This window comes from Balaenoptera ricei, chromosome 13, assembly GCF_028023285.1.
Source record: "Balaenoptera ricei isolate mBalRic1 chromosome 13, mBalRic1.hap2, whole genome shotgun sequence".
In the NCBI taxonomy this organism is placed as follows: Eukaryota; Metazoa; Chordata; class Mammalia; order Artiodactyla; family Balaenopteridae; genus Balaenoptera; species Balaenoptera ricei.
Genome location: NC_082651.1, coordinates 5,636,478 through 5,659,299, shown reverse-complemented (window position 1 = coordinate 5,659,299; position 22,822 = coordinate 5,636,478). Strand labels below are relative to the sequence as shown.

At 42.4% G+C, this 22,822-nt stretch overlaps 1 protein-coding gene across 2 annotated transcripts in view; it reads left to right on the top strand.

The window, feature by feature from the left end:
* IL1RL2 (interleukin 1 receptor like 2) overlaps positions 1–22,297 on the top strand; it is a 52,264-nt gene extending 29,967 nt beyond the window's left edge. For both annotated transcript variants that reach the window (XM_059942855.1, XM_059942856.1), the window contains exons 7-11: positions 2,374–2,503; positions 3,278–3,414; positions 7,378–7,521; positions 19,190–19,351; positions 20,983–22,297. In XM_059942855.1, coding sequence (XP_059798838.1) covers positions 2,374–2,503; positions 3,278–3,414; positions 7,378–7,521; positions 19,190–19,351; positions 20,983–21,401 — 992 coding nt within the window. In that variant the 3' untranslated portion in view covers positions 21,402–22,297. The remainder of the gene's footprint in view (positions 1–2,373; positions 2,504–3,277; positions 3,415–7,377; positions 7,522–19,189; positions 19,352–20,982) is intronic.
* The last annotated feature ends 525 nt before the right edge of the window (positions 22,298–22,822 follow it).

Here is a 22,822-nt window from a genome sequence, read left to right as displayed (position 1 = left end):
TGGCTACATGTAAAAGAATGAAATTAGAATACTTCCTAACACCATAGACAAAAATAAACTCAAAATGGATTAAAGACCTAAATGTAAGGCCAGACACTATCAAACTCATAGAGGAAAACATAGGCAGAACATTCTATGATATAAATCACAACAAGATCCTTTTTGACCCTCCTCCTAGAGTAATGGAAATAAAAACAAAAAATAATAAATGGGACCTAATGAAACTTAAAAGTTTTGCACAGAAAAGGGAACCATAAACAAGATGAAACGACAACCCTCAAAATGGGAGAAAATATTTGCAAACAAAGCAATTGACAAAGGATTAATCTCCAATATATACAAGCAGCTCATGCAGCTCAATATCAAAAAATCAAACAACCCAATACAAAAATGGGCAGAAGACCTAAATAGACATTTCTCCAAAGAAGATATGCAGATTGTCAACAATCACATGAAAGGATGCTCAACATCACTAATCATTAGAGAAAGGCAAGTCAAAACCACAATGAGGTATCACCTCACACCGGTCAGAATGGCCATCATCAAAAATTCTTCAAACAATAAATGCTGGAGAGGGTGTGGAGAAAAGGGAAGCCTCCTGCACTGTTGGTGGGAATGTAAATTGACACAGCCACTATGGAGAACAGTATGGAGTTTCCTTAAAAACTAAAAATAGAACTACCATATGACCCAGCAATCCCACTACTGGGCATATACCCTGAGAAAACTATAATTCAAAAAGATACATGCACCAAATGTTCACTGCATTTACAATAGCCAGGATATGGAAGCAACCTAAGTGTCCATCATTGGATGAATGGATAAAGAAGATGTGGCACATATATACAATGGAATATTACTCAGCCATAAAAAGAAATGAAATTGAGTTATTTGTAGTGAGGTAGATGGACCTAGAGTCTGTCATACAGAGTGAAGTAAGTCAGATAAAGAAAAATAAATACGGTATGCTAACACATATATACAGAATCTAAAACAAAAACGGTTCTGCTGAACCTAGGGGCAGGACACTAATAAAGATGCCAACATAGAGAATGGACTTGAGGACACAGGGAGGGGGAAGGGTAAGCTGGAACGAAGTGAGAGTGGTATAGACATATATACACTACAAAATGTAAACTAGATAGCTAGTGGGAAGCAACCGCATAGCACAGGGAAATCAGCTCGGTGCTTTGTGACCACCTAGAGGGGTGGGATAGGGAGGGTGGGAGGGAGACGTAAGAGGGAGGGGATATGGGGTTATATGTATGCATGTAGTTGATTCACTTTGTTATGCAGCAGAAACTAACAGAACAGTGTAAAGCAATTATACTCCAATAAAGATTAAAAAAAAAAAAAACTAGTATGGTCCATTGTCTGTATGGACTATGGTGACACACAACAGCATGAGTGAGCATCACCAACTAAACATGGATCATTGGAAGCCAGGGTTCAGGGGTGAGTAGGAAGTGATAAAATATAAAATAAGGAAAGCAAGTGGGTGGCTTCTGGGGTTTTGGCAATATACTATTTTCTGGATGAGGTGAAGGTGATATGGATATTTGATTTTTAATAATTCAGTAACTTTACATTTATACTCTATACTTTTTACCATAACTGTGTTATATTTTACAAATAAGAAAAAAAACTTAATACCACCTAGAATAAAGAAACTTAAAGTAGACTGTTTAGAAGTACAGTAATTTTTTTACATGTAGTAAATAGATCGAATTTATTAGGCTTTGGGGGCAAAATAAAATGAAATGAAATGTATATTTATTTAATATAATTTTTGAATGCATGTGGAGGCAGGATAAAGGAAAGAGGGAAAGGATAGGGGTCACAAATGGTGAAGTAGAAATATCACTGGATTTGGAATTAGGAAACCAGAGTCACATCTCGTTCCTTCCTCTAGTGTGTGACCTTGGGCAAAGCACTTGATCTGTCTGAACCTCAGTGTTCTTATCTCTAAGATGGGGATAATAGCTCTGCCCCTTTTCTGCCTTGTAGGAGTGTCTGAACGATAAGAAGACTGAAGGAGAAAACGTGTGTGAAATACTTTGTAAACTTTGTAAACTTTGCTAAGTTTACTGAGAGTAGAAGCAGTATGTGTGCCCCTGATATTGTGGGGAAATTGGTCTGAAGCTGGTGACGTTTGACAGCTTATTCCTGTCTCTGTACAATAGGCATCCTGGAAGGTCATGTGTCCTCGTCCTTTCCATCCAGGGAGAGAATAATGTACAGTAGATGAACATTGACCTCAGGGGGACATTTTTGGTAATTGAAATATATTCAAGGCTCAGAAGCAAGGTGCCTTTGTTAAGCAGGTCACTTTGGTAGTGTTTTCATTGTGTGTTTATGAATTTGATTGTACAGGTTCCACCCTCATCGTGGACTGCAATATAACAGACACACGGGGTAACACAAACCCGCGCTACTGGAGGGTCAATAACACATTGGTCAATGTTTACTACAAGGAATCCAAACGAATTCAAGAAGGAAGCGAGTAGGTGTTTTGCTTTTCTGGCTTCCCTAAAACCTAGCACGAATTTCTCCATCTAAATGATTTTGGTGCTGGTACTGCTTTATTTTAGGTGGCTCTCACTGTCTCTCCCCTCACTCCTTTTAGTTGTAGTTTTCAAAGTCCTTTTCAGTACTGTGGGGCCAAGCGTCTGGTTCAGAGAAGATGCTCATGTTATTACTCCTGCTTGGATCATAGAGAGAGGAGACAAAACAACAAAGTATGGCTCCAAGCAGCAAGATCAGTTTCTCTCAGCTACTCCTTACAACCAGTCTCATTCCTATTTAGGAAGGCCATGGGCCTTCAAGGCTTAAATAGCAAAATGGCCACAACACAGGGATTTTGGGGAGAGACGATGCATGATCATTACCTACTGGAGTGGTGTAAACCCAATTTATGGTGGTTTAAGTTGAGTGGTATGAAACAAGACTAATGAAGTCAAAAGGCAGAAGAACTTGTGTTGGGCTTTGCAGTGTAGGTAGGTTAGGATGAGTGGAGAGGGACAGGGGGAGGCCCCTTTGGGCTGAGGATGGTGTCTCTAATTAAAAGGACTACACTTCTGCATCACTGTCTAGAAGAAAATGCAAATTTGGTGCTACACAATCCATCACCTCATTGAGCCAGCAGGCTATTCTTAAGGTGAAATGATGGCCCCAAGTGTTCTCCAGGAAAGAACTTTATTCTCCAGACAAAAGGTTATAAAATATGTTGGTTAAATACAACTCATGTACATATTAATGACTGGCTCCTCTTTCATAGAAACTACACTGTTTTTCAAGGACATCTTTTTTACACAATGAACATAACCTTCTTAGAAGTGAAAATGGAAGATTATGGCCATCCTTTCACATGCCATGCTGGAGTGTCTGCAGCTTACGTTATACTAAAACTCCCAGGTAATACTCTAGTGGGATGCATTCGGCTCAAGAGTGTTCCAGGTGATGGCAAGGAAACACAAGTGAAAGAGGAGTGACTTGAAATGTTTGGTGTGAGGCAGCAGAGTGGTATTAAATAGGGAAACTCAATATGAAATCTAGATAAAAGCTGATACCCTGTCTAGTCATGTTCTTGGGGTCAGGCTGTGGCTTCACTACAGTGTCCTTAGAAAGCTCCCTATTAGTATGCATTGAGATTTTATGCGTCAGAACTCAAGAAAACACAGAAGTATTCCTTTATTAAACCTGCTTACTCAACTTTTATAATCATGTACTTGTGATTTTCAGCTTTTAGGTTGTTCATTATAAATCATGTGATGTAAAAATAAAGTGCTAATGTATATTTTTATCATGTAACTTTGTAAAATTATCTGTAGAGGCTGAATCCTGATATTGGAGCAGGAAGGCTTCAAATTCCATGTGTGTACACAGATTGTGCACTTAACACTGTACAGAGTGTGCTGATTATCCATTGGAGGTGATGGAACCAGAGAGTAAATAGTGAAGGATGAAATCATAATCTCGAGAAAAACTTTCAATTCTTAAATGTATCAGGGGAAATGTTTGAAGTACCTTGTAAGAGGTTTACCAAGCCTGTAGTTTACCAAGACAGCTTTTTTATAATTCTATTAATATCACCTATTTTTTTTTTGATAGCTACACACAAGAGAGAGGGCTTGAATTTTCCAGTGTCCCTTAAGGATCAGTTAAAGCCATGTTTGCGTGCGTCTAGCTAAAGTCTCACTAGCGTCCATCCCCTCCCTTTGAATGGCAATCAGTAGGTGTGTGTACACAGCAGCCTGCATTCCTGACTGGGCTTTTTCCCTACCTCACTTCCATGCCCAGAGGCCAAGGTCACACTGTCCCCAGGTGCCTTTCCTGTGAATGAGCACACAGCACCTCCCCCTTCTCACTCTGGACCAGGGGGAGCCCTCTTGGGTGCCTCAGGTAGAAGGAGTTTTGGCTCATCTGCCATCACTGTCTATTTTTCCTCTGCTCAATGGCTTTTCTTTGTCATCGAAAGTCATTTGGGATCACTTTCCCCCAATCAGTCATGTGCATCCCATCTCCCTCTATGGCACATCTGGGTGATTCTTGAGATTCTATCCTCAGAGCCACTCTTTCTATACCCTCCTCTCTGATACTATCCCTTATCCTCATGGTTTCAACTGTCATCCCTGTGTGCGTGAAAACAAACTCCACGTCTCCAATGACATTTTCCCTTCCCACGTGGCAACTCTGCATTTCCAACTGCTTACTGGACAGATTTTGAACTTTATATAAAGAGAGTTACATAGTAGGTTTTCTTTGATGTGTTGCTTCTCTTCTTAGGTTTATGGGGTTCACTGAGGCATCGGTGATGTAGCGTGTAGCAGAAGTTCATTCATTTTCAGTGCTGAATCCTGTTCCATTGAATAACCAGGTTACAGTGTATCCATTCTACTGTAACTATGTGGTCACTTGAGTTGTTTCCAGTTTGGGACTGTTAACAAATCATGATGCTATGGAAATTCTTGTGTGTTGGTGCTGGCGCTCATGTAGAAGCATTCCTTTGTGATACATCATTAGGAGTAAAATTGCTGGAGAGAGTGCCTCAGGGTCCACACCAGAGAAAAGAGGGGGACCTGATTGTGGGAAGCCTTGGAAATTGCACAAGACCTGAAGTGGTTATAACTGAAATCTGCCTCAACCTAGACTGAGGAAGACCAGTGTCAATTTCTATGTCAATACTGCCTTATAGGTAGTAACCACGTGGAAGTACTGTATTCAGAAGGATTCTGAGGCAAAGTCCAGGCTCAGAGCAACTAATGATGTTATCAGTTAACACCTGGTGATCATACAGGAGGGGGGACATGTCCTTAATCTCCTTTGTTTTATGTTAGTTAAGAAATCTACGCTTACTAAATTCATCTTTGTTCCTATCAACACTTATTTCATATCTCACATGCAATGTATATTTGGACGTGTGCACTCTGTTTTGTTCTCCCTAAATTCTTAGGAACAAACCCTCTTAAATCCAAGCCTCTTGTTGGTTTCCTTGGGACCTGAAGTAAGGTTACAACTTCTCCATTGGACTTCCGATTTTTGTTGAAGACACCTTCAGATGTGAATCATATTTGGATGATCGGAAGCAGGCTCTCTAGAAAGTTGTTTGGGTTGGGTGTGCCCTCCTATGAATTTCCTTTAATCACTTGTTCTCAGCTACCATCTCAGTTTAAGGCTGGTGGTAGCCAGGTGGACCCAAAAGGTAAATACCCCCTTAAATAGGGCCTTCAATAGGTCACCTGATGTCTCAACAGAGAGTTTTCCACTTATTTCAGTTTCAAAGCCAATACTTCCTTTGAACTTATTCATTAACTTCCTGTTTGGAATTTCATTGTCTTTTAGCTCAATTATAGAGCAGAGGATATCGACACTCCTGAATGCAGTGCGTGATCAACCCAAGAATTTCAGGCCAACACTCCTGTTTACTTACCAGAGGCTTTTTGAATCTCATAAATATTGTGGCCATGGTCTTTTTATCATGACCATTTGCAGTGCCAAGATCCCTGATGTGTACAGTAAAGGTCCCCACACACAGGTCTTCCCAAGGGGAGAGGTGGCACTGTTGCTCCAAGAGCTGGTAAAAAGCGTAGAAGCGGGAGGTGGCAGCGGGGAGGAGGCGATTCCATCCAACAGATAGAAGCTAGAGGTTCAAACTCACGGTCAGGACCAACTGGGCACCAGCGTGCAGAGCAGATCCACTTGGCTATGCTGGGACTTAATCAATGGATTAATTTTGGGGACACAGAATGTGTTTTTAGTTATTGTGCTTTATTATGCCATGTATTTGAAGACATACAAGCACACATAGGGATTTCTTTACAAAATGTTTGCAACATGGTGTGGCCTAGGGCAGGTTGTGATCGGTTCTTCAGTAAGCTCCCCTCCCCCCTCCCGCCCACCCTCCTACCCACACACACTTTCCAGTGGGGACCGGAGGACCAGGGAGGGGGCCAATGAAGGAAGTGGTGGACGTGCGGTGGATCCTAAGAATGGGGAGGATTTCTCTTCCGCTCTCCCACTTCCTCTTTTCTAGTTCTCGCCTTCCTAGAGCCTCCTTCTTTGACAGCACCACTTTGGGCTGTGGTCAGGCAGAAAGCTGTGCTGTTCCTCTTCTCAGATACGTGGGAGCATGTTTTGAGGGGGCTTGGAGTTCCAGAGAAATTGGTTCTTCTCCTTGGTCATCTCTTGCCCACTGCTTTTGCTTTAATTGCTTGGCAATGTGCTCACAAAACAGAGCGGGGTGTAAACGCCCTTCCTGAGACCATGTCTTGCAGACAGGTGCCCAGCCTGGCCTCTGCTGGCCCAGAGGGGATGAGGTGGGAGTTTGGCTCTCAGCCAGTCATATGAAGCCACGGAGATGGCTTCCAGGAGAGGCAGCTGAAGGTTATTTATGACACGAGTCCTGCTGTTCAAGTTTGAGTAACTGGGAAGGCGGTTATAACAGTAATATAATGAAGAACATGCAACAGAACCACCTGGGGAACTTCCCCAGTAAAGGTTCTCAGGCTCCACCTCTGGAGAGTCTAGTGTTGAGTAAGGAGGACCCGGCCATGTGTGCTTTGATAGGGGGGCAGTCTTCCTGCGGTCACAGCCATGCCACACCCACCGTCTGGAGCTAGGGGTCTGCAGACTTTCCCTCTCCAGATTCCCAAGATCACATTTTCTTCCCCAAACTCATGGTCAAGACCAAATTGTTCTACTCCCCATACCTATTACTTAACTGTAAAGGAATAATTAAGTGCTCCCCTCACTGACATCTACTACCCACCTGGCATATGTAATGGGACTTGTGTAAGTTAAGTGTATAATTGACTCTTTGTAGTATTATTATTTTATTATTTATTGGTTGTTTTTTTTTTTTTTTGCCATCATTTGTAGTTCCAGATTTTCAAGCTTACTTGATAGGAGGGCTTCTTGTCTTGACCAGCGTGGCGGTGTCTGCTGTGTGTATCTACAACGTTTTTAAGATCGACATTGTACTCTGGTATCGAAGTGCCTTCCATTCTGCAGGGCCCATAGATGGTGAGTAACCATTGAAAAATGCATTGTCCTGGAATCTGCTCGTCCGTATAACCGTTGTAAATATACTTGATCATCTCTACTAGCTTGCCTTTCGTGTTGTTGGCAACTTTAGAGGAGAGCGTCTCCCTGGGGCTTCTTGTACTTTAGAGAAAGGATTTGCCCATAGCCACCGGCACTGTACAATCGCATAAGGCTTGCAAGCTAGGAGTGACCTGGCAGATCATCTTCTGGCTCCCAGTGCAACTGTTTTAGGAAGGTTCTCACGTCCACCGGTGTTGGCAAAAGACAAAAACTTCTCTTGGAGCAGCGTGAGCTCTGTTCACGGTACATCTTCAACACAGCACATGTGCATGCAGAATTTATGTCACAGAGAGCTAGGAGTTGCCTGTGTTTGCGGCTCCTTCTGGGCCTGGGCTTGGTGCCCAAAAAGATTTGTCTCCAGCTCTCAAGTTTGGAGAGAGACAGACCTGGGTTTGAACTTGAGTTCTCCACTTACTCCCTGTGTGATTTAGGTATTTAATTCTCTTCTCTTTCTCAGGTATAGGTGGAAAGAAGGAAGGGAGGGAGGGAAGGAGGGAGGGAGGGAAGGAAGGAGGGAGGGAGGGGAGGGGAGGGGAGGGGAGGGGAGGAGACGATGATCAGAGCCTACCTCACAGAGTCCTGTAGGAATAGCTGAGTTGACGTTCAGGAAAGCACTGAGGGTCCTGGGGTGCAGGGGGCTCCCGTGCCTGAAGGTCCACGCAAGCTGCCCCTGCCGCTCTGCCTGGGGGCTCATTTTGGTGTGGGGAGCCGTGTCCTGACAGCACTAGTCACCGGAGAAGCGCCCGTGTGATCCGGAATCTGAGCGTCAGGCATTTCCCATCGCTGTGCTTTCAACTCTGTGCTATTTCTTTTGTATCTCACAATAGATGTGATCAATCAAAGCCTCGTAGAAAAGTAATACATCTGCTTTAAGGTCTCCTAACTGGGTAGAAAAGTCACACCCGGCTGAGAGAGGTCTGTGCAGCTTTCCTGCACGGAGATACACAATCGTATCCCTTTCAAGTCCGTAGACTTGCGGTGTTGACGGGAACTCAGGGAGGTGGGGTGGGTCCCAGCACGTTTTAGGAATCCCTATTACACAGAAGGGTGGTAGTCACACTAAGTGCCTGCTTTGCATATAAAACACACGTGTTTGTCCACATGTTTGATAAAGCATAAGTGTCCTAACTTGGAGTTTAAGTTAAATTTCAGAATTCAAAATTGGCAGCCCTTGAGCAACCTGGAAAAAAACGGATTCTTTTTTTTTTTCTTTTCTTTGCCGGTACAATTCACTTGTGGAAATCGGCGTTGCACGTCCAACGCGGCCTGAAGCTCTTTTAGGGTTGCAGGCGCCGAGCTGGGCCGTGGCCCCTGTAGGGCCTGCTCTGCGTAAGCCCACCTCTGCCTGCGCTCTTCCTGCATCTGTCTGAGAAGAGACCTCAGGGCAGCACCGCTGCTTGTCTTTTCTGACACAGAGATGCTTTGTTTGTTGACTGACAGGGGGCTGCGTGGGTTCAGCGATGTCCCCGGAACTCCCTCCCTGACCTACCGGGATCCCCGCAGCGTGAATGCCGAGTGTGTGGTGAAAGCGCCGCGAGTGAGGTCAAGTGCAGCAGGAAGAGAAAAAGGAATCGTGCCTCACCCTGAGCAGGGGAAGCTGGACAGTTGATTGACTCAGGGTGCCCCACCCTTTGCTCAGACCGAGCTGCTGCCCAGATTTGGAACCGGCGGGCTGAGGGTTTGGAGATGGGAACCTACAGTCAGCCGGCGGTCTTCTTCCTTTTTTTTTTTTTTTTTTTTTTATTAGGCATCAGTTTTATACACATCAGTGTATACATGTCAATCCCAATCGCCCAATTCAGCACACCACCATCCCCACCCCACCGCAGTTTTCCCCCCTTGGTGTCCATATGTCCATTCCCTACATCTGTGTCTCAACTTCTGCCCTGCAAACTGGCTCATCTGTACCATTTTTCTAGGTTCCGCATACATGCATTAATATACGATATTTGTTTTTCTCTTTCTGACTTACTTCACTCTGTATGACAGTCTCTAGATCCATCCACGTCTCAACAAATGACTCAATTTCGTTCCTTTTTATGGCTGAGTAATATTCCATTGTATATATGTACCACATCTTCTTTATCCATTCGTCTGTTGATGGGCATTTAGGTTGCTTCCATGACCTGGCTATTGTAAATAGTGCTGCAATGAACATTCGGGTGCATGTGTCTTTTTGAATTACGGTTTTCTCTGGGTATATGCCCAGTAGTGGGATTGCTGGGTCATATGGTAATTCTATTTTTAGTTTTTTAAGGAACCTCCATATTGTTCTCCATAGTGGCTGTATCAATTTACATTCCCACCAACAGTGCAAGAGGGTTCCCTTTTCACTACACCCTCTCCAGCATTTGTTGTTTGTAGATTTTCTGATGATGCCCATTCTAACAGGAGTGAGGTGATACCTCATTGTAGTTTTGATTTGCATTTCTCTAATAATTAGTGATGTTGAGCATCTTTTCATGTGCTTCATGGCCATCTGTATGTCTTCTTTGGAGAAATGTCTATTTAGGTCTTCTGCCCATTTTTGGATTGGGGTGTTTGTTTCTTTGATATTGAGCTGAATGAGCTGTTTATATATTTTGGAGATTAATCCTTTGTCCGTTGATTCATTTGCAAATATTTTCTCCCATTCTGAGGGTTGTCTTTTCGTCTTGTTTATGGTTTCCTTTGCTGTGCAAAAGCTTTGAAGTTTCATTAGGTCCCACTTGTTTATTTTTGTTTTTATTTCCATTACTCTAGGAGGTGGATCAAAAAAGATCTTGCTGTGATTTATGTCAAAGAGTGTTCTTCCTATGTTTTCCTCTAAGAGTTTTATAGTGTCCAGTCTTATATTTAGGTCTCTAATCCATTTTGAGTTTATTTTTGTGTATGGTGTTAGGGAGTATTCTAATTTCATTCTTTTACATGTAGCTGTCCAGTTTTCCCAGCACCACTTATTGAAGAGACTGTCTTTTCTCCATTGTATATCTTTGCCTCCTTTGTCATAGATTAGTTGACCATAGGTGCGTGGGTTAATGTCTGGGCTTTCTATCTTGTTCCATTGATCTATGTTTCTGTTTTTGTGCCAGTACCATATTGTCTTGATTACTGTAGCTTTGTAGTATAGTCTGAAGTCAGGGAGTCTGATTCCTCCAGCTCCATTTTTTTGCCTCAAGACTGCTTTGCCTATTCGGGGTCTTTTGTGTCTCCATACAAATTTTAAGATGATTTGTTCTAGCTCCGTAAAAAATGCCATTGGTAATTTGATAGGGATTGCATTGAATCTGTAGATTGCTTTGGGTAGTATACTCATTTTCACAATGTTGATTCTTCCAATCCAAGAACATGGTATATCTCTCCATCTGTTGGTATCATCTTTAATTTCTTTCATCAGTGTCTTATAGTTTTCTGCATACAGGTCTTTTGTCTCCCTAGGTAGGTTTATTCCTAGGTATTTTATTCTTTTTGTTGCAATGGTAAATGGGAGTGTTTCCATAATTTCTCTTTCAGATTTTTCATCATTAGTGTATAGGAATGCAAGAGATTTCTGTGCATTAATTTTGTATCCTGCAACTTTACCATATTCATTAATTAGCTCTAGCAGTTTTCTGGTGGCAGTTTTAGGATTCTCTATGTATAGTATCATGTCATCCGCAAACAGTGACAGTTTTACTTCTTCTTTTCCAATTTGTATTCCTTTTATTTCTTTTTCTTCTCTGATTGCCGTGGCTAGGACTTCCAAAACTATGTTGAATAATAGTGGTGAGAGTGGACATCCTTGTCTCGTTCCTGATCTTAGAGGAAATGCTTTCAGTTTTTCACCATTGAGAATGATGTTTGCTGTGGGTTTGTCATATATGGCCTTTATTATGTTGAGGTAGGTTCCCTCTATGCCCACTTTCTGGAGAGTTTTTATCATAAATGGGTGTTGAATTTTGTCAAAAGCTTTTTCTGCATCTATTGAGATGATCATATGGTTTTTATTCTTCAATTTGTTAATATGGTGTATCACATTGATTGATTTGCATATATTGAAGAATCCTTGCATCCCTGGGATAAATCCCACTTGATCGTGGTGTATGATCCTTTTAATGTGTTGTTGGATTCTGTTTGCTAGTATTTTGTTGAGGATTTTTGCATCTATATTCATCAGTGATATTGGTCTGTAATTTTCTTTTTTTGTAGTGTCTTTGTCTGGTTTTGGTATCAGGGTGATGGTGGCCTCATAGAATGAGTTTGGGAGTGTTCCTTCCTCTGCAATTTTTTGGAAGAGTTTGAGAAGGATGGGTGTTAGCTCTTCTCTAAATGTTTGATAGAATTCACCTGTGAAGCCATCTGGTCCTGGACTTTTGTTTGTTGGAAGATTTTTAATCACAGTTTCAATTTCATTACTTGTGATTGGTCTGTTCATATTTTCTATTTCTTCCTGGTTCAGTCTTGGAAGGTTATACCTTTCTAAGAATTTGTCCATTTCTTCCAGGTTGTCCATTTTATTGGCATAAAGTTGCTTGTAGTAGTCTCTTAGGATGCTTTGTATTTCTGCAGTGTCTGTTGTAACTTCTCCTTTTTCATTTCTGATTTTATTGATTTGAGTCCTCTCCCTCTTTTTCTTGATGAGTCTGGCTAATGGCTTATCAATTTTGTTTATCTTCTCAAAGAACCAACTTTTAGTTTTATTGATCTTTGCTATTGTTTTCTTTGTTTCTATTTCATTTATTTCTGCTCTGATCTTTATGATTTCTTTCCTTCTGCTAACTTTGGGTTTTGTTTGTTCTTCTTTCTCTAGTTTCTTTAAGTGTAAGGTTAGATTGTTTACTTGAGCTTTTTCTTGTTTCTTTAGGTAGGCTTGTATAGCTATAAACTTCCCTCTTAGAACTGCTTTTGCTGCATCCCATAGGTTTTGGGTCGTCGTGTTTTCATTGTCATTTGTCTCTAGGTATTTTTTGATTTCCTCTTTGATTTCTTCAGTGATCTCTTGGTTATTTAGTAACGTATTGTTTAGCCTCCATGTGTTTGTCCTTTTTACGTTTTTTTCCCTGTAATTCATTTCTAATCTCATAGCGTTGTGGTCAGAAAAGATGCTTGATATGATTTCAATTTTCTTAAATTTACTGAGGCTTGATTTGTGACCCAAGATGTGATCTATCTTGGAGAATGTTCCATGCGCACTTGAGAAGAACGTGTAATCTGCTGTTTTTGGATGGAATGTCCGATATATATCAATTAAATCTATCTGGTCTATTGTGTCATTTAAAGCTTCTGTTTCCTTATTTATTTTCATTTTGGATGATCTGTCCATTGGTGTAAGTGAGGTGTTAAAGTCCCCCACTATTATTGTGTTACTGTCGATTTCCTCTTTTATAGCTGTTAGCAGTTGCCTTATGTATTGAGGTGCTCCTATGTTGGGTGCATATATATTTATAATTGTTATATCTTCTTCTTGGATTGATCCCTGGATCATTATGTAGTGTCCTTCCTTGTCTCTTGTAACATTCTTTATTTTAAAGTCTATTTTATCTGATATGAGTATAGCTACTCCAGCTTTCTTTTGATTTCCATTTGCATGGAATATCTTTTTCCATCCCCTCACTTTCAGTCTGTATGTGTCCCTAGGTCTAAAGTGGGTCTCTTGTAGACAGCCTATATATGGGTCTTGTTTTTGTATCCATTCAGCCAGTCTATGTCTTTTGGTTGGGGCATTTAATCCATTCACGTTTAAGGTAATAATCGATATGTATGTTCCTGTGACCATTTTCTTAATTGTTTTGGGTTTGTTTTTGTAGGTCCTTTTCTTCTCTTGTGTTTCCCACTTAGAGAAGTTCCTTTAGCATTTGTTGTAGAGCTGGTTTGGTGGTGCTGAATTCTCTTAGCTTTTGCTTGTCTGTAAAGCTTTTGATTTCTCCATCAAATCTAAATGAGATCCTTGCCGGGTAGAGTAATCTTGGTTGTAGGTTCTTCCCTTTCATCACTTTAAGTATATCATGCCACTCCCTTCTGGCTTGCAGAGTTTCTGCTGAGAAATCAGCTGTTAACCTTATGGGAGTTCCCTTGTATGTTATTTGTCGTTTTTCCCTTGCTGCTTTCAATAATTTTTCTTTGTCTTTAATTTTTGCCACTTTGATTACTATGTGTCTCGGCGTGTTTCTCCTTGGGTTTATCCTGTATGGGACTCTCTGCGCTTCCTGGACTTGGGTGGCTATTTCCTTTCCCATGTTAGGGAAGTTTTCGACTATAATCTCTTCAAATATTTTCTCTGGTCCTTTCTCTCTCTCTTCTCCTTCTGGGACCCCTATAATGCGAATGTTGTTGCGTTTAATGTTGTCCCAGAGGTCTCTTAGGCTGTCTTCATTTCTTTTCATTCTTTTTTCTTTAGTCTGTTCCGCAGCAGTGAATTCCATCATTCTGTCTTCCAGGTCACTTATCCGTTCTTCTGCCTCAGTTATTCTGCTATTGATTCCTTCTAGTGTAGTTTTCATTTCAGTTATTGTATTGGTCATCTCTGTTTGTTTGTTCTTTAATTCTTCTAGGTCTTTGTTAATCATTTCTTGCATCTTCTCAATCTTTGCCTCCATTCTTATTCCAAGGTCCTGGATCATCTTCACTATCATTATTCTGAATTCTTTTTCTGGAAGGTTGCCTATCTCCACTTCATTTAGTTGTTTTTCTGGGGTTTTTTCTTGTTCCTTCATCTGGTACATAGCCCTCTGCCTTTTCATCTTCTCTATCTTTCTGTAACTGTGGTTTTTGGTCCACAGGCTGCAGGATTATAGTTTTTCTTGCTTCTGTTGTCTGCCCTCTGGTGGTTGAGGCTATCTGGTCTTCTTCCTTTTAAGTCAGAAAAGTACACGCGCCCTTTGTGATGAAATTTCCTCCAGCTCAGTCTCTGAGAACTGCCCTGTGAGCCCCCTTTGAGTGTGACTTCAGCAGTGAGTTAGTGATGAGACCCTGAGACGAGTCCCGGATGCTGTTTCCAGCTTTGTGTCCCTTGAGGATATTTTCTGGTTAGTTGGGAACATGTGGAGTAATGGATGACAAATACAAGTGAGGCAGAGAGAGAACATGTGTCCTTCTCGTGATAAGTTGTTTATTCCAACCAGATTAGTCAAGCTGCAGCTGTGATTAATAGTGAGGTGTGTATAACTCACAGTTTTATTAAGAGTCATGGACAGGCCTGGCTAAGTCCACGAGCTCTGTGTATTGTCTGTTAAATCACAGGAGGGAGTTTAAAAATTCTTATCGCAGGTGTGCATGTGTGTACACAAATATAAGGATTAGTTTACAAATCTACGCGAGAGATATATCTATGCCTCACCTTATTCCAAATAGGTTTGTGGGGAATGTACCTGTAGAACAGACGATTAAAAACAAAAACAAGGGCTTCCCTGGTGGCGCAGTGGTTGGGAATCCTCCTGCCAATGCAGGGGACACGGGTTCGAGCCCTGGTCCAGGAAGATCCCACATGCCGCAGAGCAACTGAGCCCGTGAGCCACAACTACTGAGCCTGCACTCTGGAGCCCACGGGCCACAACTACTGAAGCCCTCATGCCACAACTACTGAAGCCCATGTGCCTAGAGCCCATGCTCCGCAACAAGAGAAGCCACCGCGATGAGAAGCCCACGCACCGCAGCGAAGAGTAGCCCCCGCTCACCGCAACTAGAGAAAGCCCGCATGCAGCAACAAAGACCCAACACAGCCAAAAGTAAAATAAATTAAAAACAAAAACAAAACAAGTACAGTGAACAAAGGGTAGAATGATAACATAAGCAGGGCAGGGGACAGTTAATGACCCACCTTGGATGGTTTTTAAAGATGCTCTCGCTTTAAAAGTGAAGGCAAAGCCATAACAAGGTTCATGGCACTGTTTACACAAACTTTTCATTCACTCATGAGGGCACATGGCTTTTTCTGGGCCAATCCCCCAGGAAAATTGTTTTGTAGGGAGATCTTGTCTTTAAAGCATGTGATGTAATGAACTTTGCTTGCAAGAAAATTCCCATGGTAAATGTAAAAGCATGTTTAATGTGCCTTTTCTCCCAGTGTCTTCATGCTAGGGCAAAAACGCCAAAAACTCATGCAATTCAGTTAGCGCACTTACCTGAAGGTCAAATTGATTCCATCTGATTTTTCCACGGGACCAGTTTGATCAGGTTTAAAATTTAGCAACATCGTATTGAGAGAAGTAGGGAATCAAATAATCTTTAGGCAGCTTTCATAAACATTAAGTTGTGCAAATAAATGACTGTATTTTTGCCAACAGCCAATGAGGGTGTACGCAGATGCTTTAACATCAAAAGTAGGGATGAATCTCCTTAGAAAATGAAAGGAACTTCACCAGAACCTGGATGCACTGTTTCCCCACCATTACACAGAGAGAGCAGGGCCCACTTTCCTTAGGAAACTCACTAGTAGGTCTGTGTCTCTGTAATTTTCTTGAGGATGTAGACAGTTGCCGGGGGTGGTCCACCTCATGGTTATTTGTTGCTATTCATTGTTATTTCCCCAATTCTGGCCCAGTTACTGTGGCTGGGAGTCAAATTACCTCAAAACTTTACGGCATAAAACCACCACTTATTTTGCTTCTGGATTCTGTGGGTCAGGAGTGTGGACGGGCAAAGCGGGGGTGGCCTGTCTCAGCCCCATGATGCCTGGGGCTTCAGCTAGAGGATGAGCAGCTGATTTGGGCTGTTGACTGGTGGCCTGGGCTCCTCTCCAAATAACCTCTCTATGGGGGCTACGACACTGGGCTTCCTCACAGCATGCGATGGTTTCCAAGGGCTAGTGTTTCAAGAACGGCAGAGCTAGGTAAAAGCCCTTTTTTTTTTTTTTAAATGACTCAGACCCTGAATTTCTAGGATCAATTCTACCTTGTTCATTTGTCAAGGCAGCTGCAGAGTCTTACCCAATTCTAAGGAAGGCGAAATAGATTCTGCCTCTTTGTGGGGTGTGGCAAAGTGCAGAAAGAACTTGTGAGACTGGAAATACTGCTGGGGCTATTTTTGGAAAATACCATCTGACACAGTTGCACAGGATGAATCAGGGATGAGCTTTGTGAAGCTTCCTTCTCCTAGTTTAATCAATCAAGCCTATGTAATGAAGCCTCCATAAAACCTGGAAGGACAGGGTTTGGAGAGCTTCTGGGCCGGTGAGCAGGTAGAGTTCGGGGAGAGTGGTGCCCCCCAGAGAGGGTATGGTTGCCCTGCACATCTCCTCATCTGGCTGTGGATTCATATCCTTTAAAATCCTTATATAATAAGTCAGTGGTCTAGTAAGTAACATGTTTCTCTGAGTCTGTTCTAGCAAATTAATCGAACCCAAGGAAGGGGTCGTGGGAATCTGGTTTACAGCCAATTGGTCCGGAGTACAGGTAACACCCTGGACTTGCTACTGGTATCCTGAATTAGTGTTGCCAAACTCAGGTTCGGCTGTTCATCACTCGAAAGCCAATACTCGAGAGACAAGGGTTGGTTGGAAAAGGAAATGTTGCTTTATTCAGGAGGCCGGCAACCAGGGGAGAAGGTGGACCGCTGTCCCAGAACCAACTCCAAAGATTCTGCGTGGCCATGAAAGTGTTAAAGGGAAAAGAGGAAATAATCTCAGCTAATCACTGAGAAAGGGGGTCAGATTCTTCACCATCTCCCACTGCCTGCAGGCTTGTTGACGCCACATGATCTTTCTTTAGATGCTATCTTGTTCACACAGTCTGCTTGTGAGATTACTGAAGGGGAAGCTGGGGAAAAGATGTAGTCATCTGTTAATTATTTATTCTTCATTTCTACTAAGAAAAGAATCAACAGGTTAGGTGAGGCATTGTGTGATCAAAAGATTTGAAAGGTGTGCTTTGGCCAGAGGTTAGTTAAGCATGAAGGCACCTGGTGTAAAAGTTAAGCTAAAATATAGCTTTGCTAGAGTGACAGGACAAAAAAGGGCCTCCTGCAAAGAGCTGCTTCCTGCAAGGAGCTGCTTACATTGGGGTGGTGGTGGGGGGGGGGGGGTGAGTCGTTGGAACTTCCAGTTTGTAGCGCCTTGGTCAGAAGCACAGGTAACAACTGGGTGTCTGAAGTGGAATGTGACCTTGTGGGACTGAGCCCTTTCCCTGTGCAATCTGATTCTATCTCTGGGTAGAAATTGTCGGAATGGAGTTGAATTCTTAGACACCCTGCTGGCATCCAAGAATTGCTTGTTGGTGTGGGGAAACCTCCACACACACATATTGCAATTGGGTCTGGGAACCCTCTTCAGGGACCCAATCATAAAGGGGCCTTCACGCTTTCATGAGTTTTACTTCCAGGAGCCTGACCAAGCTCTGCTGGTAAATATCAGAGAAAAATTCCTTTATGTGCTTCCAGCAGGGAGAAGGGAAAAAGAACCATTCTGAAAGACACCAGAGCATTCTGTTCTTAACAAGGACTGCCCTCAGGATACACTAGTTAATGAGAGCCTAACCTGCTGGGGTTTTATCAGGGCCTGACTGGCCTGGGCAAGGGGATATAACAAACTCCAGCCCTCTCTAGCCATCCTGCCCAACCTAAGGGGGGAGAAAACACTGAGAAACGTTTGTGCATTTCCTAGTCCAGAGGCATAGGCTCACTAAAAGACTGAGATCTAATCATAGGACTAGAGAATACTTCCCCTCTTCCCACTCCTCACCACATATTGCTAACGACCTGTTTACAGCAATTCTTTTTACCTGGTAGATCACATCCAGCTATCAAGAAAAACTATAAGGCCTATTAGAGGACAAAAAAACCCCCACAATTTGAAGAGACAGAGCAAACATTAGAACTAGATATGGTGGGGATGTTGGAATTATAAGACTGTGAATTTAAAACAACTATGATTACTATGCTTAGGACTCTAAAGGATAAAGTAGACAGCATGCAAGAACAGATGGGCAATGTAAACAGATGGGAATACTAAGAAATAACCAAAAAGAAATGCTAGCAGAAAACAAACAAAAATGAAGAATGCTTCTGATGGGCTTATTACTAGACCAGACACTGCTAAGAAAAGAATCTCTGGGCTTGAGGATACCTCAGTGGAAACCTCCAAAACTGAAAAGCAAAGAGAACAAAGACCAGGAAAAAACAAAACAAAACAAAACAAAATATCCAATGACTGTGAGACAACTACAAAGAGTGTAACATACATGTATTTCAAACACTAATTACTGAGAATTTCTCCAAATTAATGTCAGATGCCAAACCACAGATCCAGGAAGCTCAGAGCACTCCAATTAAGATAAATACCAAAGACAAACAAACAAAACTACACCTAGGCATATCATTTTCAAACTACAGAATAAAAGATAGGGAAAAAATTCTGAAAGAAGCCAGGGGAAAAAGACACCTTACCTCTAGAGAAACAAAGATGAATTACATTCAACTTATCCTCAAAAAACCATGCGTGAAAGAAGAGATTGGAGTGAAAATTTAAAGTGTTGAAAGAATGAGATGCAGTGCTTGGCAATGAGTCAGCCAGCTGGGCACCCTGAAGTCATTGAACCCAAGAAAAAAGACATCATGATAGCAACTCAGATTTTCACTTTGTTCACATAAGATAATTTGGTAGGCATAATTTCACGAGCTTGTCCCATTTCCTTTTCAGATGGGAAGCTGTATGATGCATACGTCTTGTGCCCCAAGCCTCAAAGAGAAAGCCAGAGCCATGATGTGGACACTCTGGTGTTGAAGATTCTCCCCAAGGTGCTGGAGAGGCAGTGTGGATACAAGTTATTTATATTTGGCAGGGATGACTTTCCTGGACAAGGTATGTTTTAAATGAGGTATAAAAATAAGAAATGAATAAAATGGAAAGGAACCGAAATTCCCTGATGGTCCAGTGGTTAGGACTCCGCGCTTCCACTGCAGGGGGCACAGGTTCGATCCCTGGTCAGGGAACTAAGATCCCGCAAGCTGCAATGCAGCCAAAAAAAAAAAAAAAAAAAAAAATGGAAAGGAACCTCTCTCTTCTTTGACTTTACAAACAGAAGGAGCTATGCTTGCCTTTCCCCACAGAACCACAGGGAGCCTTTCACTCCCCTGCCCACAGCCCCTGAGCTGAGGAGGTAGAACCAGGCTCTCTTCTCTCATTAGGCTCATCCCTACAACAGGATAACTGGGATTCCTGGTTGAAATCATGTGACTTTCACTTTGGGTAAGGATCTGGTTGACCCATTTGTATGAACCGCTGGATGATGACATACAGAGCCTTGGCCAAGAGACTAAAAAGGGACAACTGGTCATTTGCTGTCACATCCTTGAGTCTAACCACTGAGTATTTTCTGTCAATTTGAATTTGTAAAAGAGCTCATGTTTCAGGCTGGTTTTATAAACTTCAACTCTCTCCAACCCTGCCCTACCTAAATAAAACAGAAGTTATTTATTTCCCCCTTTTAATAGGAGAGTAGCTTTGGGAAATGCAGTTAACATCACTGAACCTCAGTTGTCTCGTCTGTCAAATGGGGTTGACAATGGCTTCCCTGACTCAGTTGAGAGAAAAGATAAAGGTAAAGGTAAAACCTGAGTAGGGACCAGTATGGAGCTTAGCACATATTAGATACTCAATAGATGAAAACATCCGTCTTATCCTATACCTTCTCTTTCTTAGAAGGCGATACAGTAAACAGCTGATATTTGAAATATCACCAGGAAACCAAGATTACTACCTAGTGGCCTGTTCTGGGTCATTTTAAAAGGTTTCTAAGAACTTTGGATTTGTAGGCTGCTCCTATCCATAGCTTATCACATCGTTTCAAGTTATGAAATCATCCTCCGTGAGGAAATGAAAATGTGATCCAGTGCTTGTTATAAACCTGCAGAAGAGCTCTCATTTCATAAGCATATCAATATTCATTCATTCATTCACTTCTTCAACAAGTATTTATTGAGCACATGCTATGTGCCAGGTAATGTTGTAGGCACTAGAAATATTAAAATAAACCAAAGAGAAGAAGGAAGTGCTCTTGGGGAGGTTACAGTCTATTCTTATATCCTAAGAATAAGGAGGATATAAAACTTGGCCTTTGTTTTGAAAAAAGACCAAGTTTTATCCATCGTTGGATATTTCAAGAACTTTCCCCTCCCCTTCCCAAGAAATCATTAGGATATGTTATTTGGTTTCAAGTTAGTCTTATAAGTCCTGGTCATTTAAATAGCTATGAAACACAAGAGGAAAACACAAATAAAGATTAGTAGTACAACATTTGAGCTAACTACCTGTGTCCTATCCTTTAAAAGTCTGTTATTTTTAAAAAAGTATTTATCCTCTACTATATACCAGACCTTCAGCTAAGTTTGGAGATACAAAGTTAGACATGATAAGATCCTTGTTCTGAGTAGTGCATGGTCTGTGGCTCTTTTAATCGTGAGATGTTCTGCATCTTCTTTCTTTATTTCCAGCTGTGGTCAATGTCATCGATGAAAATATTAAGCTGTGCAGAAGACTGATCATCTTCATAGTTCCCGAAGCGCTAAGCCTTGACCTATTAAGGAACATGTCAGAAGAACAAATCGCAGTCTACAATGTTCTCATCCAGGACGGGATAAAGGTCATTCTGATTGAACTGGAGAAGGTCAAGGACTATACAACCTTGCCAGAGTCCATTCAGTACATCAGACAGAAGCATGGGGCCGTCCAGTGGAGTGGGGACTTCACAGAGCAGTCACAGTGTGCAAAGACCAAGTTCTGGAAAAAAGTGAGGTATCACATGCCACCCAAAAGGTGGCCACCTTCTCCCCCTGTCCAGCTGCTAAAGCACACACCCTTCGACCTCATGGACAGCAAGTGGGAGGCCAACGTGGGGTTCATCACCCCGTGATGGAGATGTTGGTTGTCATGTGGTGGCTCACATTTAAATAAGGATGCACTGCCTTTGGGCCATTCGCTTGAAGCTCACGGTTGTGTACTTGTGGAAAGGACTGTGTTTATTTGCTCATTTTGCTCAGAGCTACTTCGTTAGGGAAAGACATTACCTCTCCCGAAGCCCTCATTAACTGACTGGCTCATGAACACTGATGAACGTGGAGCATTAGCGTTTGATTCCCTGGGGATGGGACATGGAGGGTTGTAGAGTGGCAGTTCAGATGTCAGGTGGTTTGGCATGTGGTGTGGCCCCAGTGGGGCTGGGTAGCCATGATGCAGGAGGGCAGTGTGGGCTTGGGTAGGGCTGGCAAAGGTAATGGCCCTCACTCTTCATGCCTGACCAGTGTGCAAGGCCCTTGTCTTCAGGGAATATTTGCTGTGTCTCTGAGCCCCTCTCACTCCTCAAATGCAAATAAATACCTGTGACCCTGCAGTCTGAGCGCCTTGACACTGGAAGCAACTTGGAGGTCACCTAGACCTGTGGGGACCAACTCTGGTGCCACCGAGATTGCCCATTAATCACCCTGCTGGTGGGCCCCATGCTTTGAAAGACTTTACCTGTCAAACCAAAATAAGTAAGAACTCACTTATTTTTTTTCCAGCTGGCCTCCGTCAGCCGGAATTCTGAGCCACGCATGATAGATGCAGTTACCACACCAAGAGGATGTACTTCTACTCCAAGTAAACAAAGCCATCTTTCAGATAGCTGGCATCACTCTCATCACAGGTCATCACAGTTTATGATTTAACAAGTCACAAAGATTTCTGACACTAAAATTTAGCTGTAAACTCTTATCATTACTTTCAAAGACCCAAACTGTTGGAGCTTAGATATAGTCCAACTCTCTTATTCTGTAGTTGACAACAGCAGCATTCAAAGGTGGTGCTATGGTGAGAATGTTCCCGTCCCCAGAATTCATATGTTGGAATCCTGACACCCAATGTCATGCTTTAGGAGGTGGGGCCTTGGGAGGTGATTAGGCCTTGAGGGAGGAGCCCTCATGGATGGGATTGGTGTTTTTTTTTTTAACATCTTTATTGGAGTATAATTGCTTTACAATGGTGTGTTAGTTTCTGCTGTATCACAAAGTGAATCAGCTATACATATACATATATCCCCATATCCCCTCCCTCTTGCATCTCCCTCCCACCCCTCTAGGTGGTCACAAAGCACCGAGCTGATCTCCCTGTGCTATGCGGCTGCTTCCCACTAGCTATCTGTTTTACATTTGGTAGTGTATATATGTCCATGCCACTCTCTCACTTCGTCCCAGCTTACCCTTCCCCCTCCCCGTGTCCTCAAGTCCATCTTCTACTTCTGTGTCCATCTTCTACTTCTGTGTCTTTATTCCTCTCCTGCCCCTAGGTTCTTCAGAA